This window comes from Dromiciops gliroides, chromosome 6 (assembly GCF_019393635.1).
Source record: "Dromiciops gliroides isolate mDroGli1 chromosome 6, mDroGli1.pri, whole genome shotgun sequence".
Classification (NCBI taxonomy): domain Eukaryota; kingdom Metazoa; phylum Chordata; class Mammalia; order Microbiotheria; family Microbiotheriidae; genus Dromiciops; species Dromiciops gliroides.
Window position 1 is genome coordinate 248,548,312 of NC_057866.1, and position 13,614 is coordinate 248,561,925.

General features: G+C 37.8%; 1 protein-coding gene across 1 annotated transcript in view; it reads right to left on the reverse strand.

The window, feature by feature from the left end:
- LOC122731282 (probable E3 ubiquitin-protein ligase HERC6) overlaps positions 1 to 13,614 on the reverse strand; it is a 66,721-nt gene that overhangs the window by 32,826 nt on the left and 20,281 nt on the right. The window contains exons 7-12 of the mRNA XM_043971291.1: positions 12,114 to 12,253; positions 10,756 to 10,829; positions 9,088 to 9,209; positions 6,744 to 6,803; positions 5,310 to 5,400; positions 470 to 659 (exon numbers count right to left, since the gene is read on the reverse strand). Of these exons, the coding sequence (XP_043827226.1) occupies positions 470 to 659; positions 5,310 to 5,400; positions 6,744 to 6,803; positions 9,088 to 9,209; positions 10,756 to 10,829; positions 12,114 to 12,253 (677 nt within the window). The remainder of the gene's footprint in view (positions 1 to 469; positions 660 to 5,309; positions 5,401 to 6,743; positions 6,804 to 9,087; positions 9,210 to 10,755; positions 10,830 to 12,113; positions 12,254 to 13,614) is intronic.

A 13,614-nucleotide genomic window follows, 5' to 3' on the forward strand; every position in this document is an offset into this window, starting at 1 on the left:
TCCAAATCCTGCCCTTGTTTCAAGACAGATAAAATCCTAGCCCCTTCCTGAAGCCTTCCTTGATAGTCAGTAGCTTTAAGTTACCCTCCCTCCCCAAAGCACTTTATATTTCCTTTAGGCACTTAGCCCATTCTACCTTATGCCATAATCGCCCTGTATCTCCCAAAGTGCCTGACAAACAATAGGTACTCAATAAATATTTGTTGAATTTAATTAAGTGGAATAAATAGCCGACCTTTCACTAACTAAATCCCATTAGAATTAAAAACAAAATTTGATGATCTAAAAAAACTCAACAACTATATTCCCATATTCTTGTTTTCATTTGTTATTTTAAAGACCAACAAAGTTAAATTAATTCTATTCTTTATCACGAGTAGAATATAATTGATGCTAAAGTCTAGGTTAATAGGAATACTTGTTGATGGAAGACTCCAAGAGAAATCATACTAAATGTAAGTGATCTTACCCAGGACTTGGGAAGACCGGTCACTCATTTGACAAAAAGCTTCTGCAAGTGGCACCACTAGAGATATGCAGTTCTCAGGTCTGTGCATTACAGGATACTCTGGGAGTAGGAGGAAAATTGATAAAGCATCTTGGTGTGGAGAATCCAATGGGAGTGCTTTAAGCAGATAATTTCTGAGACATGCAGTTATCTGTAGTCAAAAACATATTGAGAAAATATTTAAAGAATAATGCTTCTTTAAAAGACAATTTAGTTTATTATACGCATAGTTGGGGGCAACTAGGTGGTGCAGAGGATTGTAGGTGTTAAAATTGGCCTCAGGCTCCCCGAATGGGCCGGCCCTCCCCCTCCACTTCAGAGGCTGAGCTAAGAAGTTCCATGGACCTTGGAGCCTTAGGAGGTGTCCACCTGGCTGCATGGCTTTGAAAAGCCCTAGCTCAGGGGGCAGCTAGGTGGCACAGTTGATAAAGCACTGGCCTTGGATTCAGGAGGACCTGAGTTCAAATCCAGCCTCAGACACTTGACACTGAACTAGCTGTGTGACCCTGGGCAAGTCACTTAACCCTCATTGCCCTGAAAAAAAAAAAGAAAAGAAAAAGAAAAGCCCCACCTCCCTCTGCCCTGAGGGGATTTGCCCCAGAGATCCCAGGCTTGCCCCACTGGCCCCTGGCTCCACTGTGCAGACATCCTGGGTATGCTGCAGGGGGCACAGCCCCCTCAGGCCCCGGCCATGGTGCTAGCATGGCCAGCCAATTAGCTTGAAATGTGTGGGGGTTTGGCCCCAGAGTTTCCAGGGAAAGAGGCCTTTTATATACAGGGGAAGTGAGACAGTGGCGGGGTGGGGAATGCTAGAAGAAGGTCCCATCAGTACAGAGGAGGCTAAGAAAACACAGAGAGGACTAAGGTGATGGTAGGTAGAGGAGGAGGAGGACGCTAAGGAGCCGCAGGGAAGGACACCAGAGAAACAGTATGGAAAGAAAGGGGGCTTGCAGTTAGATGGTGGAGGAGATGCTACAGAGATGCTGAGAGGTCCTATTTTACTTTTGTTGCCTTTATCCTTAAGTTTATTCACATAAATAAATCCTTTGCTGTTAAATGGAAAGAGGCTATTTGCTTATCAATTTGAGAGAAGCAGTTGTGGGAATTTTTAAATGGCCCTAACAGACTGGCTTAGGCCATTAATAGCAGTCAGATAGCCTGTCAGTCAAAAGTCCACAGATTAGGGCCCAGTTAAGTTAAAATAATTTTTACAGGATAAAGCACTGGCCCTGGATTCAGGAGGACCTGACTTCAAATCTGGCCTCAGACACTTGACACTTACTAGCTGTGTGACCCTGGGCAAGTCACTTAACCCTCATTGCCCTACAAGAAAGAAAGAAAGAAAGAAAGAAAGAAAGAAAGAAAGAAAGAAAGAAAGAAAGAAAGAAAGAAAGAAAGAAAGAAAGAAAGAAAAAAGGCATAGTTAAGGAAAGTGGCATGGGCCAGAAAACTCTTAACAAGTTCTCATCTAAAATGTACCACGTTGGTAAAACATTTAATCTTTCAGAAACCAAGTGTTCAGTTTGTCTAACCTTTATTTTTTGCTCTTCTTTTTTCTCTTGGAGGCAATTGGGGTTCAGTGACTTGCCCAGGGTCACACAGCTAATACGTGTCTGAGGGCAGATTTGAACTCAGGTCCTTCTGACTCCGAAGTTAGTTCTCTATCCACTGTTAGCTGCCCTAACTTTATCATATACTCTTGGAGTAGGAAATTATGCTTCCCATTTAACAAGGTGGAATGATTGATCCAGGGAAAGCATAAGCCAACAGGAGTTGAAGTCACACAAAGTAAACTATGAATCCAAAATCACTGTGGCATCTTTCCAATAGAATTCTTGATGCACTATATTTCAAGAAATCATAAATGAAAACTGCCCAGATATATTAGAATCAAAGTACACAGTAAAGATAGAAAGATTCCATCGATCAACTCCTGAAAGGAACCCCAAAAGGAAGAGTCCCAGGAACATTATAGCCAAAATCCAGACCTCCCACTCTAAAAATGAAATGCATCCAGAAAGAAGCATTTCAAGTACCAAGGGACTAGAGTCAGGATCACACAAGACCTGGTGCCTTATAAATGAGAGAAAACCTTAGAATACAGCATTCTAAAAGGCAAAAATGACAGATTTATAACCAAGAATACCTTATCCCACCATTTGGGAATTCTTTCAACTGAGAGGAATGGGGCATCTTGGGAAATATGTACCTATTAGCAATGGAATGTACTAATACAATAGGGAAACCATTGATAGCAGCTTTAACTTCTTACAGTAAGAATTTAGTTTTTGTAACTTCAATCACACTTAGATTACACAGCCAATCAGTAGCATTCTACAGCAGCTTAGGATATATAAGTAACACCTTTCACACCTTTCTTAAAAGGTAAAGAGATGGGAAATCAGCAACAGGAGAAAAGGGAGAGTTTGGGGAGAATATTTTTCATGCCATAATGGCAGGAGACAAAGGGAGCTGACCAAACACTTTTTTTTTTAAGTGAGGCAATTGGGGTTAAATGACTTGCCCAGGGTCACCCAGCTAGTAAGTGTTAAGTGTCTGAGGCCGGATTTGAACTCAGGTACTCCTGACTCCAGGGCAGGTGCTCTATCCACTGTGCCACCTAGCTGCCCCCAAACACTTTTACAATTGTGAAATAGGCCATTTTGGACAAAACTGTGGGGTTGAGGTAATCATTTAGATAAGCCTGAAGATGTCTCTTATGAAAGGACAATAAATAGTTGTTACAAGAGTGGGACTATCCACTCACATAGTTTGTTATATTTTATTTCTCCTTATTTTCCACTATTATTAGGTCATCAGGTGGTTGAGAGATTTATTACTACATTTTTAGTCTATTAAGATGATCAGACATTATTGTGGTTCCTATTCCACACCTCCACCCTACATTGAAAAGCTGAGAAACCCTACTCCCCAAATGGATTTTTAATGGAATAAAGCACGTTCAAGCATTTCTGAGGAAAAAACCAGAGCTGAGTAGGAATTTCGAAATACAAACACAAGAATCCAGAGGAACCTAAAAAGGCAAATATATGTGAGCAATTGGGAGGGGCTGTGTAATGACATCATGCCAACATTCTAATAGGGGAGAAAAAACAAGTGTCACTTCAGAACCTTCTTATCTTTAAAGTCATTGTGGGAATTAAATAAGAAAAATAGAGGTGGGGGATAGGTTTGTTTTGTTCTGAGGGTGTGAAGAAGAAAAAGAAAAGGGAATGTAAAAGAAAGAATAGACTATGGTAGGAAAGAGGAAGAAGGGGATTGAATTAGTTATTTCTGATGGGTGTGGGGTATTTTGGGGGGACAGAGATGGGTCAATTGGAAATACCTAGGTTTTTGTTTTCTTGTTTGTTTTGGGGGTATGTTATTTCTGAGCAGAAAGAGTACAAAAAAATGAATGAGAGATAGTGGAGGAGCTGGCATCAGATGAACTTTACTCATCTAAAATGGACAAAAGAGTGTTGAATACATACAAAGTTTTGTGTAGAACTTTATCTCAAAATCAACAGGGGGAATAGAGGGATGGGAATTGGATGAGTTAAGAGGACAGGTGATACAGGGGAGGGAATAATCACAAGCAAAACTTCTTGATGAAGAATTGGAGAATTGAAAGGTGGTATTTGGGGCAGCTAGGTGGCACAGTGGATAGAGCACTAGCCCTGGAGTCAGGAGGACCTGGGTTCAAATCTGGCCTCAGACACTTGCTATCTGTGTGACCCTGGTCAAGTCACTTAATCCCAATTGCCTCACTCCCCCCCCAAAATTCATTGTAGACAATATAAACTATTTGGGAGTCTACCTGCTAAGATAAACCTAGGAACTAGATGAACACACTTTTCATACAAATAAAGTCATATTTAACAATTGGAAAAATATCAATTGTTCATGGGTAGACCAAGCCAATATAATAAAAATGACAGTTCTACCTAAATTAATTTACTTATTCGGTGTCATACCAATCAAATTACCAAAAAACTATTATTATGGAGCTACAATCTGACCATTATAAATAAAGGGAACTATTTCTCAAATTATCAGAAACTATGCCATGAAATATATTACTGGCTTTCATGTAATATTGTTTTATTTTAGAAATAATTATTAAATAGTGTCTTTTCTCCCCCATATGGAATTTTAGAGCTAGAATGGACATAGAAATCATTTGGTCCAATTTATTTAATTTAAAGAAACTGAGGCTCAGTCTAGGTAAGTGATTTGCTCAAAAACATTGTAGTTAGTGAAAGATCTTTTGTTCAAACTATAGTCTGTCCTCCCAGTCCTTCCTTTACTTCATATAATGCCATCAATCTTTCAAAATGCCACTTAGGAGTTTAATAAACCAATGCTGGGGAAGCTAGGTGGTACAGTGGATAAAGCACTTGCCCTGGATTCAGGAGGACCTGAGCTCAAATCTGGCCTCAGACACTTGACACTTACTAGCTGGGTCACCCAGGGCAAGTCACCTAACCCTCATTGCCCTACCCAAAACAAACAAACAAACCAATCTTTAGGTAGATAGATAGATCGCTTGATCAATCGATAAACAAGAAAACCAATGCTAGGGTTCAATCTTGGAAAGAGAGTTTCAAATAGTCCATTTTAAGTGGACAAGAAGAAAAAGTGGTAGGATCTTTACAAATCTAGCCTAGTTAAAAATATACTTCTGAATTAAAAATGCATTCATGTGAAATTCCCATAATTAAATTCCTATTGTACATCAGCACATTTTACAAAAAGGTTCACATATACAAGGCACGTCTATAAGCAAAATATAGATCATTACCGTGTTTCTAATCCAGTCCTTCTGAGTTAATTTCTCAAAGACATCTCTTGCCATTTGTAGATCAACATCAATAGAAGAAGTATTATCAGTTCTTTGAAAACAAAAACCAAAAATCATTGCATATGTGATCCGGGGCCATGTCCAAATACTGTATACTACTTCACTGGGTTAGATCTACATATAATTGGTGGGGAAGAGGGGGAGGGTGTTATATCTACAGATGCAATGTTCCTTCTAAAACTTGCAATCTTTGTTTCTAGCCATTTCCACATCATGTAGTCTAGACTCATTTCCCCTCAGCCTCTGAACCCAACGGTCTTGGACTTCTCTGAGCTTCCTCCTTATCTTGCTAGAATCAGGACTCCACGCTATTTCCAGACTATCTCCACACCAGGCTGATGCATGTGTACTTCCATTCTGCCTCCCCAAACATGCTTCCTTCCTTATCTTGGTAAATGGTATAAGATATTGGTCTATGCCTAATTTCTGCCATATTGTTTTCTAGTTTTCCCAACAATTTTTTTACCAAATAATGAATTCTTATCTCAAAATCTTAAGTCTTTATACTTGTCAAATACAAGGTTACTATATTTATTTGCTGCTCTAAAGTGTATGTCTATTCTGTTCCCTTAATCTACCTTTCTATTTCTTAGCCAGTACCAGATAGTTTTGGTAACTATTGCCTTATAATATGGTTTAAAATGTGGTACTGCCAAACTGCCTTCCTTTACATTTTTTTAGTATTTCCTTTGATATTCTTGACTTTTTGTTCTTCCAAATGAATGGTATTTTTTTTTCTAATTCAATAAAATATTTTGGGGTAATTTAATTGGGATAGCATTTAATATATTGAAAACAATGAAATCCTTCTGAATGTTGTTGTTGTTGTTTTTTTTTTTAGTGAGGCAATTGGGGTTAAGTGACTTGCCCAGGGTCACACAGCTAGTAAGTGTTAAGTGTCTGAGGCCAGATTTGAACTCAGGTACTCCTGATTCCAGGGCCGGTGCTCTATCCACTGCGCCACCTAGCCGCCCTGAATGTTCTTAATCTATCAACCAACAAGGATTTGTTTCAGGCATCTTTGTACCTGTATCATGCTAGGTAAAAAAAGAAAGAGTCCCTTTCCTCAGGTAGCTAGGCGGTTCAGTGAATAGACTAGAAATGGAGCCAGGAAGGTCTGAGTTCAAATCTAGCCTCAGATCTTACTGGCTGTGTGACCCTGAGTAAGTCACTTAACATCTATCTGCCTAAGTTTCCTCATCTGCAAGATGGAAGTAATGATAATAATACCTATTTCCAAGGGTTGTGCTGAGGATAAAATATGATTATATTTATAAACTGTTTTTCAAAATTTTAAGCACTTGTAATTAATAATTCTATTTAACACAATTAATAATTCTATTTAATGAAATTAAAGCTCAACATGAATATTACCTTTTCTTCAAAAAACTGCCAGTCAGACAAGCAGGATATGAAAATATATCACAAATTTCCCTACATGAGGAAGAACACAGATGTCGATTAAAACAAAAGAAACAATAAAGCGTAGTTCTTTATAGTCTCTGTTTTCATGATCCATTATAGTATAAATTACCCACAACTTTTCTATGTTGTGGGCAATAAGCAACGATATACGTGAAGTCTGAAATATAAAATAAATGAAGTTTGATTTTGGTGTTGCCCAAGTTTAACATGTACAAGTATATCTTACTTTATATAAGCGACATCCCCCTATCCCCCCTCCAACAATTGTGTATAAGCCTTGAATTTTTTTTTTTAGTGAGACAATTGGGGTTAAGTGACTTGCCCAGGGTCACACAGCTAGTAATTGTTAAGTGTCTGAGGCTGGATTTGAACTCAGGTCCTCCTGACTCCAGGGCTGGTGCTCTATCCACTGCACCACCTAGCTGCCCCTAAGCCTTGAATTTTTAATATGCCAAAAAGCAAAAATTATATTTTGTAGAATTTATTTTACAGGAATATATTTTACAAAAATTATCTTTTATTAACTTTCTTATTTATAAGATCAGAGATTTAGTGCCACAAAGAACCTCAGAGGCCATTTGGTTCACCTCCATCTTTTACAGATGAGGAAACCAAGGCTCAGAAAGTTAAGTAATTTGCCCATGATCATAGAGGTAGGCAGACTTGAGCACTGAGCCTATGACGTGTGAGCTATTGTGCTTTACACTGTACCACAATTCCTCCTAGTTCTTGGAATTGTTTTGTTTTGTTTTGTTGGCAAGATCAGGGTTAAGTGACTTGCCCAGGATCACACAGCTAGTAAGTGTCTGAGGCTGGATTTGAGCTCAGGTTCTTCTCACTTCAGGGCTCATGCTCTATCCACTGTGCCACCTAGCTGCTCCTTAGTACTTGTTTTAAATTGATTTTATACAAGTAACATCTACCCTACTGAAATGTTCTATAGAACTTGAGAGAGGAAGCTGCTATACAGATCTATGAATAAATACGAATACCAAGGACGGTCTGTGAAGGTGGTTGTGGAATCAAATTGCCTAGATTATGTCCATAATTATATTATAGGCTCCGGAATGGAGATTGATTGATTGATTGTTCACCACCAAGACCGCCACTGACAATTCCAATCTTACTAAACATCAGGGGCAGTCTCACTGTAATAAAAGTCTGGACTCTGTTGTAATGACCCCAGTAATCATCTTTACAATATTTTGCATTCCTAATCTTATGATTTAAAGAAGAAAAAAAATCAGGATTTTCTAATCAGATTAAACCGATAAAGCATTTTGAAAACACTGATAAGTCTCTAATTTGAGGGAGAGGAAAGGGAAGCAGGCAGACACATCAGGTGTTTCAGAATACAAAAAAATAAATTCTCAAGGCAAAACTGGAAGCACAATCCTCTAATAAGCCTAACATTTCCAAAGAAAAAGAAGAAAGAACTGGATAGGTTGTGAAATTACATAAGAAAATAAAAATGGTGGCCTACCCTAATCTCTCTTTGTAGTGAGAGAGATCCTAGGTACTTTTCTTAGTGGCAGGATTGTTGTGGGCACCCCCAATGATTCTCGCAGGAAGAAATTTTAACAGCTAAACATCAGCCTATTTATATGGAAAGGGGGAAAGGCAGGCCTGGCTTACTGAGAGTCTATTTTTTTCCCTTTCTCAGAGATAATGCTGGAACACAGTGATTGGATGGTGAATTACTTTCAGAGTCCTACATAAAGCCAATCACCTAGAGGGAACTCTTCTGCAGTACTCTGAAGTAGCCGATGATTCAGTATGTGTTTGGGAAAGAGAGTGAAAGAGGAAGGACCAATATCATTAACTTGCTATGTGATTTGAGACAAGTCATTTTCTTTTCCTGGGTCTCATTTTAATTGTCTGTAAATTTTTTTTTTTTGTATTTTGTACTACTTTCTCTTGAGTGGGTTAAAAAAAAGCACCCTAAATTTTCCACTCCCTTTGCTAAAGACAGTATGGTACAGGGGGCAGCTAGGTGGCACAGTGGATAAAGCACCGGCCCTGGATTCAGGAGGACCTGAGTTCAAATCTGGTCTCAGACACTTGAAACTTACTAGCTGTGTGACCCTGGGCAAGTCACTTAACTCCAATTGCCTCACCAAAAAAAAAAGAAAAAGAGAAAAAAAAAAAAGATGAGCCTATTTTTCTATGGAGGATTCACAGCAAAGGATTAATTATCTCTCTTCTTTCTTTTCTTTCTTGTTTTTCAAATAATGACATTTAAGGTATTCTACCCTCCCAACCCCCCACCCCCACAAGCAGGATAGGGAACAACCTTTTTGACTCCTCATATTCTTCACTTCCAATTTCCACTGTGGTCCATTTCTCAATCAGGGTTTGGTTAATCTGGCTGATTTGCTGTAGTCTTCTTCCAGTAGCACATGAAGAACTAACATCCTCCAAGAGGAGAAAAAAAAGTTGGAAAAACATATGACCAGAGGTATAAGTTTTGGGGTATTGCATATGACACTAGCAAGTCTGCAACCTTATTAAGCAACCAGAGGTAGTTTCTTTGACATCTCCTGTAAGCCAGTCATTTAGCATTTATTAGGCTGCCCTGGAGCCAAATGAGTGATGTCTCAATCACTTCCTGGAAAGGAAGTTTTTTAAGTCATTATTTCTGAAGGTACCAACTCTGGGTTCAACATTCTACACCATCTTCCAAAGCCTTTGTCATGAGGCAGGAAATCCTGCATCGTTTCTTTGCTAATCATGTCCCTGATGCCAAAACGAAGCTTCCTTGAAGCATGACATGCCCAGCTAAAGCATTTCAGTAAGTGAAGAAATACTATATTGTAGAGGAATCGCTATTTGTCTTTAAAAGAAAATTAAGGGGCAGTTAGGTGGTGCAGTGGATAGAGCACCAGCCCTGGATTCAGGAGGACCTGAGTTCAAATCTGGCCTCAGACACTTGACACTTACTGGCTGTGTGACCCTGGGTAAGCCACTTAACCCCAATTGCCTCACCAAAGAAAGAAAAAGAAAAAGAAAATTAAACATTAGTGGTAGTAGGGTTATTAAGCTTTTTAAAAGCTTATGATTTCAATGGTGACAATTTCAGATAGAAAGGGGGTGGAGCTTGTGGACCGCATATGGACTGTTTTAAAATGTAACATTATCCATATTTTATATTTATATTTTTCTTTATTTTGTAAAGTACTTCCCAACTACATTTCTTTTTTTTTTTTTAGTGAGCCAATTGGGGTTAAGTGACTTGTCCAGGGTCACACAGCTAGTAAGTGTTAAGTGTCTGAGGCCGGATTTGAACTCAGGTACTCCTGACTCCAGGGCCGGTGCTCTATCCACTGCGCCACCTAGCTGCCCCCCAGCTGCACCCCCAACTACATACTCAGAAGTATTATTGGCAGCATGAAGTCTAAAGGCTATGTGTTTGACACCTTTGGTGTAAGGAAGATATAATAGTCTTAGAAAATTGTCTGGAAGCACTGAAATGTTTAGTGACTTGGCTAGGGTCACATGACAAGTATGCATCAAAGATAGGCCTTGAACGGGGCTCTGATTGACTCCAAGACCTATTCACTAGCCTTTATGCTATGCATGCTTCCTTTCCCCTAAGCCTAAGATATATAAAATGAAAATGTGTCATCTAGTATAAATTCCCTGTGCAAACCTTTTAAATTCCACCCCCTAATGCAATAGCAAATCCTTCTGCTCTAAAATAGATTTTTGGTTGCTTGAATTTAGAGCAAAAATAAATTAACTGAAGAAATTTCTAATCTACTAAAGTATATTAATTACCTAAAAGGAAAAAAAATAATATTTTTAAAAGCATGTTAACAGAGTATACATTGTCTTTTTTATGTTTTGAGATGGAAATAAAATTTGAATATGAATCCATAAGGATGGAACAATGCTTTAAATACTGCCTTGAAAAGCTGAGAAAAGAGTTAACAAATAAATCTGAAAGCATAAAAGATATTACCTCTAACTGGATAGTGGTCACAAAATTGGCATTTGCTCCAGCAAAAATTTCCTTCACTTGAACACCTCTAAAGTCTGAAAGAATGACATAAATCTGAGTTTGTGTGCCATTAAAAACAATGGAACGTCATGAAACAAGACTGGTATACCTTGGTGTAAATTAGGTGATGTTTATGCCCTTGATTTATGAACCTTCCTTCATGGGATCAGCTATTTAGAGCTGAAAGGGACCTTTTTAAGTTTTATAGTTGAACCCTCCCATATTATAGGTGAGGAAAGTGATATTCAAAGAGGTAATTTACAGAGTCCTAGGTGGTGTATCAGGGCCAAGATTCACACCCCAAACTTCTAATTCCAAATATATTGTCGTTTCCACTTGAATTACGTGTCATTTTAAACTTTATAAATAAATACAAAATTATAGAAAGGCAGGTACACCAGTACGTTGTTTGTGGAATCATGGACTGGGCTAGGTAGTCTGAAAAGCAATCTAGAATTATGCTAAGAAAGGGACTAACATGTTTATGCTTTTTGACCCAGAGATGTCGCTGTTAGGCCTATTCCCCCAGGAGGTCAAAGGCAGAAAGTCCCATATTCTATACAACAAAATGTGTACTTTTTGTGGTAGCAAAGAATTGGAAACAAAATTGATATCATCATTTGGGTTTGGGCTGAACAAAATGTGGAGGATGAATGTAACAGAATATCACAGTATCATAGGAAACAACGAATATAAAGAAAGCATAGGTCTTCTCTTGTGCTGAGTGGGGAGGGAGGGAGAGACAGTTCAGAACTAAAAATGTAACAAAAAATAAATTAAATTGTAAAAAGCCCCAAAACATAGGAAGACATATACAGATTGAAATAAGCAAACCCAAGAAAACAATATATGTAATGACTATGTCAACGGAAATGGAAAGAACAACGATTAAAAAAACCCTAAAAGCTGTATAAAATCATAATGGTCAAATTTAGCTCCAAAGAAGAGATATGAGAAAGCACTTCTCTCCCTTCATTGCAGAGGTGACGGCATATGGGTATGGAACATTGAATATGCTGTTGGACTGAACTAATATTTTAGAACTGCTTTTTTTTCCCCCTCTCTTTTTTGCTCTGTTAAAAAAGATAGCTAATCAGGTGGGAAAGGAAGAGGGATATAACTGGAAATGAAAGTATGCTAAAACAAAAGCTATCTAAATAAGCTTTTAAACAAAGATTACAGATTTGTTGACTACAGGAATCACTGCATAAGAAAGTTTACAAAAATAGTTTTTGCAAGATCTTGAAGAAATAAAGAAGCTTGAATAATCCCTCTTTTTCTCAATCAAAGAAGAGAAAATCCTCAATCCTCCTTCTTACCACAAGAAGAAATCAGGTCACTAATACTGAAGTTCTGTTCCAGATCATCTGGTTGTGAAGAGCTGTTTGGGGGTCTTTGAGATCCACAACCAAAAGATATCACCTCGCCAGTGGTACAGGCATATGCAAGAGTGTGATGACTATGGAGAAATAACACATTATACATTAAACTGTATTACCATTTTTTAAAGAAAGGTAAAGTCTTAGCAATAAAATAACAGGTGTAGTTTCTATAATGCACCCAGTGCCATATCAAAATTCCGCTCTTAGAGTGGCAACATCTATAAATATTATCAAATACATACTGAAGATACGAATTCAATTCAATTTGATAAAAACTTTTGTAAGTTCCTACCATATCCATAGGACTGTGCTAGGCATGAGAGATAACAAAGATGAAAAATAACAGGTCCTCAATATTATTATTATTATTATTATTAATAATTTCAAGGATGGATGATCTCTGAGCCATCAGGTTTTTAACTGCCTGTGGTTACCTTGAAATCAATTCCAAAGTATTTTTATATTATCTCTCTCATATGTGCAGGGTACTTTACTAATGTGTTGTATGCTACGTTAAAGAAGGCCCATTTGGGGCAGCTAGGTGGCACAGTGCTTTGGTGCTGGATTCAGGAGGACCTGAGTTCAAATCCAGCCTCAGACACTTGATACTTACTAGCTGTGTGACCCTGAGCAAGTCACTTAACCCTTATCCCCCACAAAACAAACAAATAAATAAATGAAGAAGGCCCATTTAAGACAAATGACTTTAAATACTTTAACTGAATTGGGTAGATAATAAATAAAAATTCCCTTTGAATCAGATCCTACAAAGCTTTATTTTTACCTAGCATTTAGAGTTTGAATTACACTAGTGTAACACCTGTTTCATTAGGCTCTCCCCAAAGAGACTACAGATACTATTACTATATCTATCAGAGCCAATTTTAACTGACTGTCTGGAGAGACTATTTATAGTGATGCCTGAAGAGCTGCTGAAGATTCTTTTTTTGACATTGCTGGAGAGAAGCTAGGAGAAGACAGAAAGAAAGAGGATAAGGCAGTTATCTTTATTGACCAAACTAGCTAAGCCTTAGCCTTGAAAATACAAAAGAGTGTTCTTACAAAATATCTTAATGAACTTTTAACTTCATGAACTGAATTTTGTGGAACTATGTTCTCAGAAGTGAACTCTTTACTGCTACAGTGATTATCCTCACAGCTAAAAGATTGTAAATAATTATCTATGTCATTATTTTTACTATTAATTCCACTATTAGTAAACTGCATGTTCAGTCACTTTAATGTTTATTTAATCCTAGGAGACTGAGAGATTTGATCTAAATAAAGAGATGAGTAATGACTATTAGGAAAGGAAGTTTCTACAATTATTAAATAAAATAACACTTGATGAATTAGTGGGGACTCTTATCTTAGCAGATTAAAAGATATGTTGACATTTTATTAATTGAGGAAGCAGGGACAGACATGTCTCTCTAGA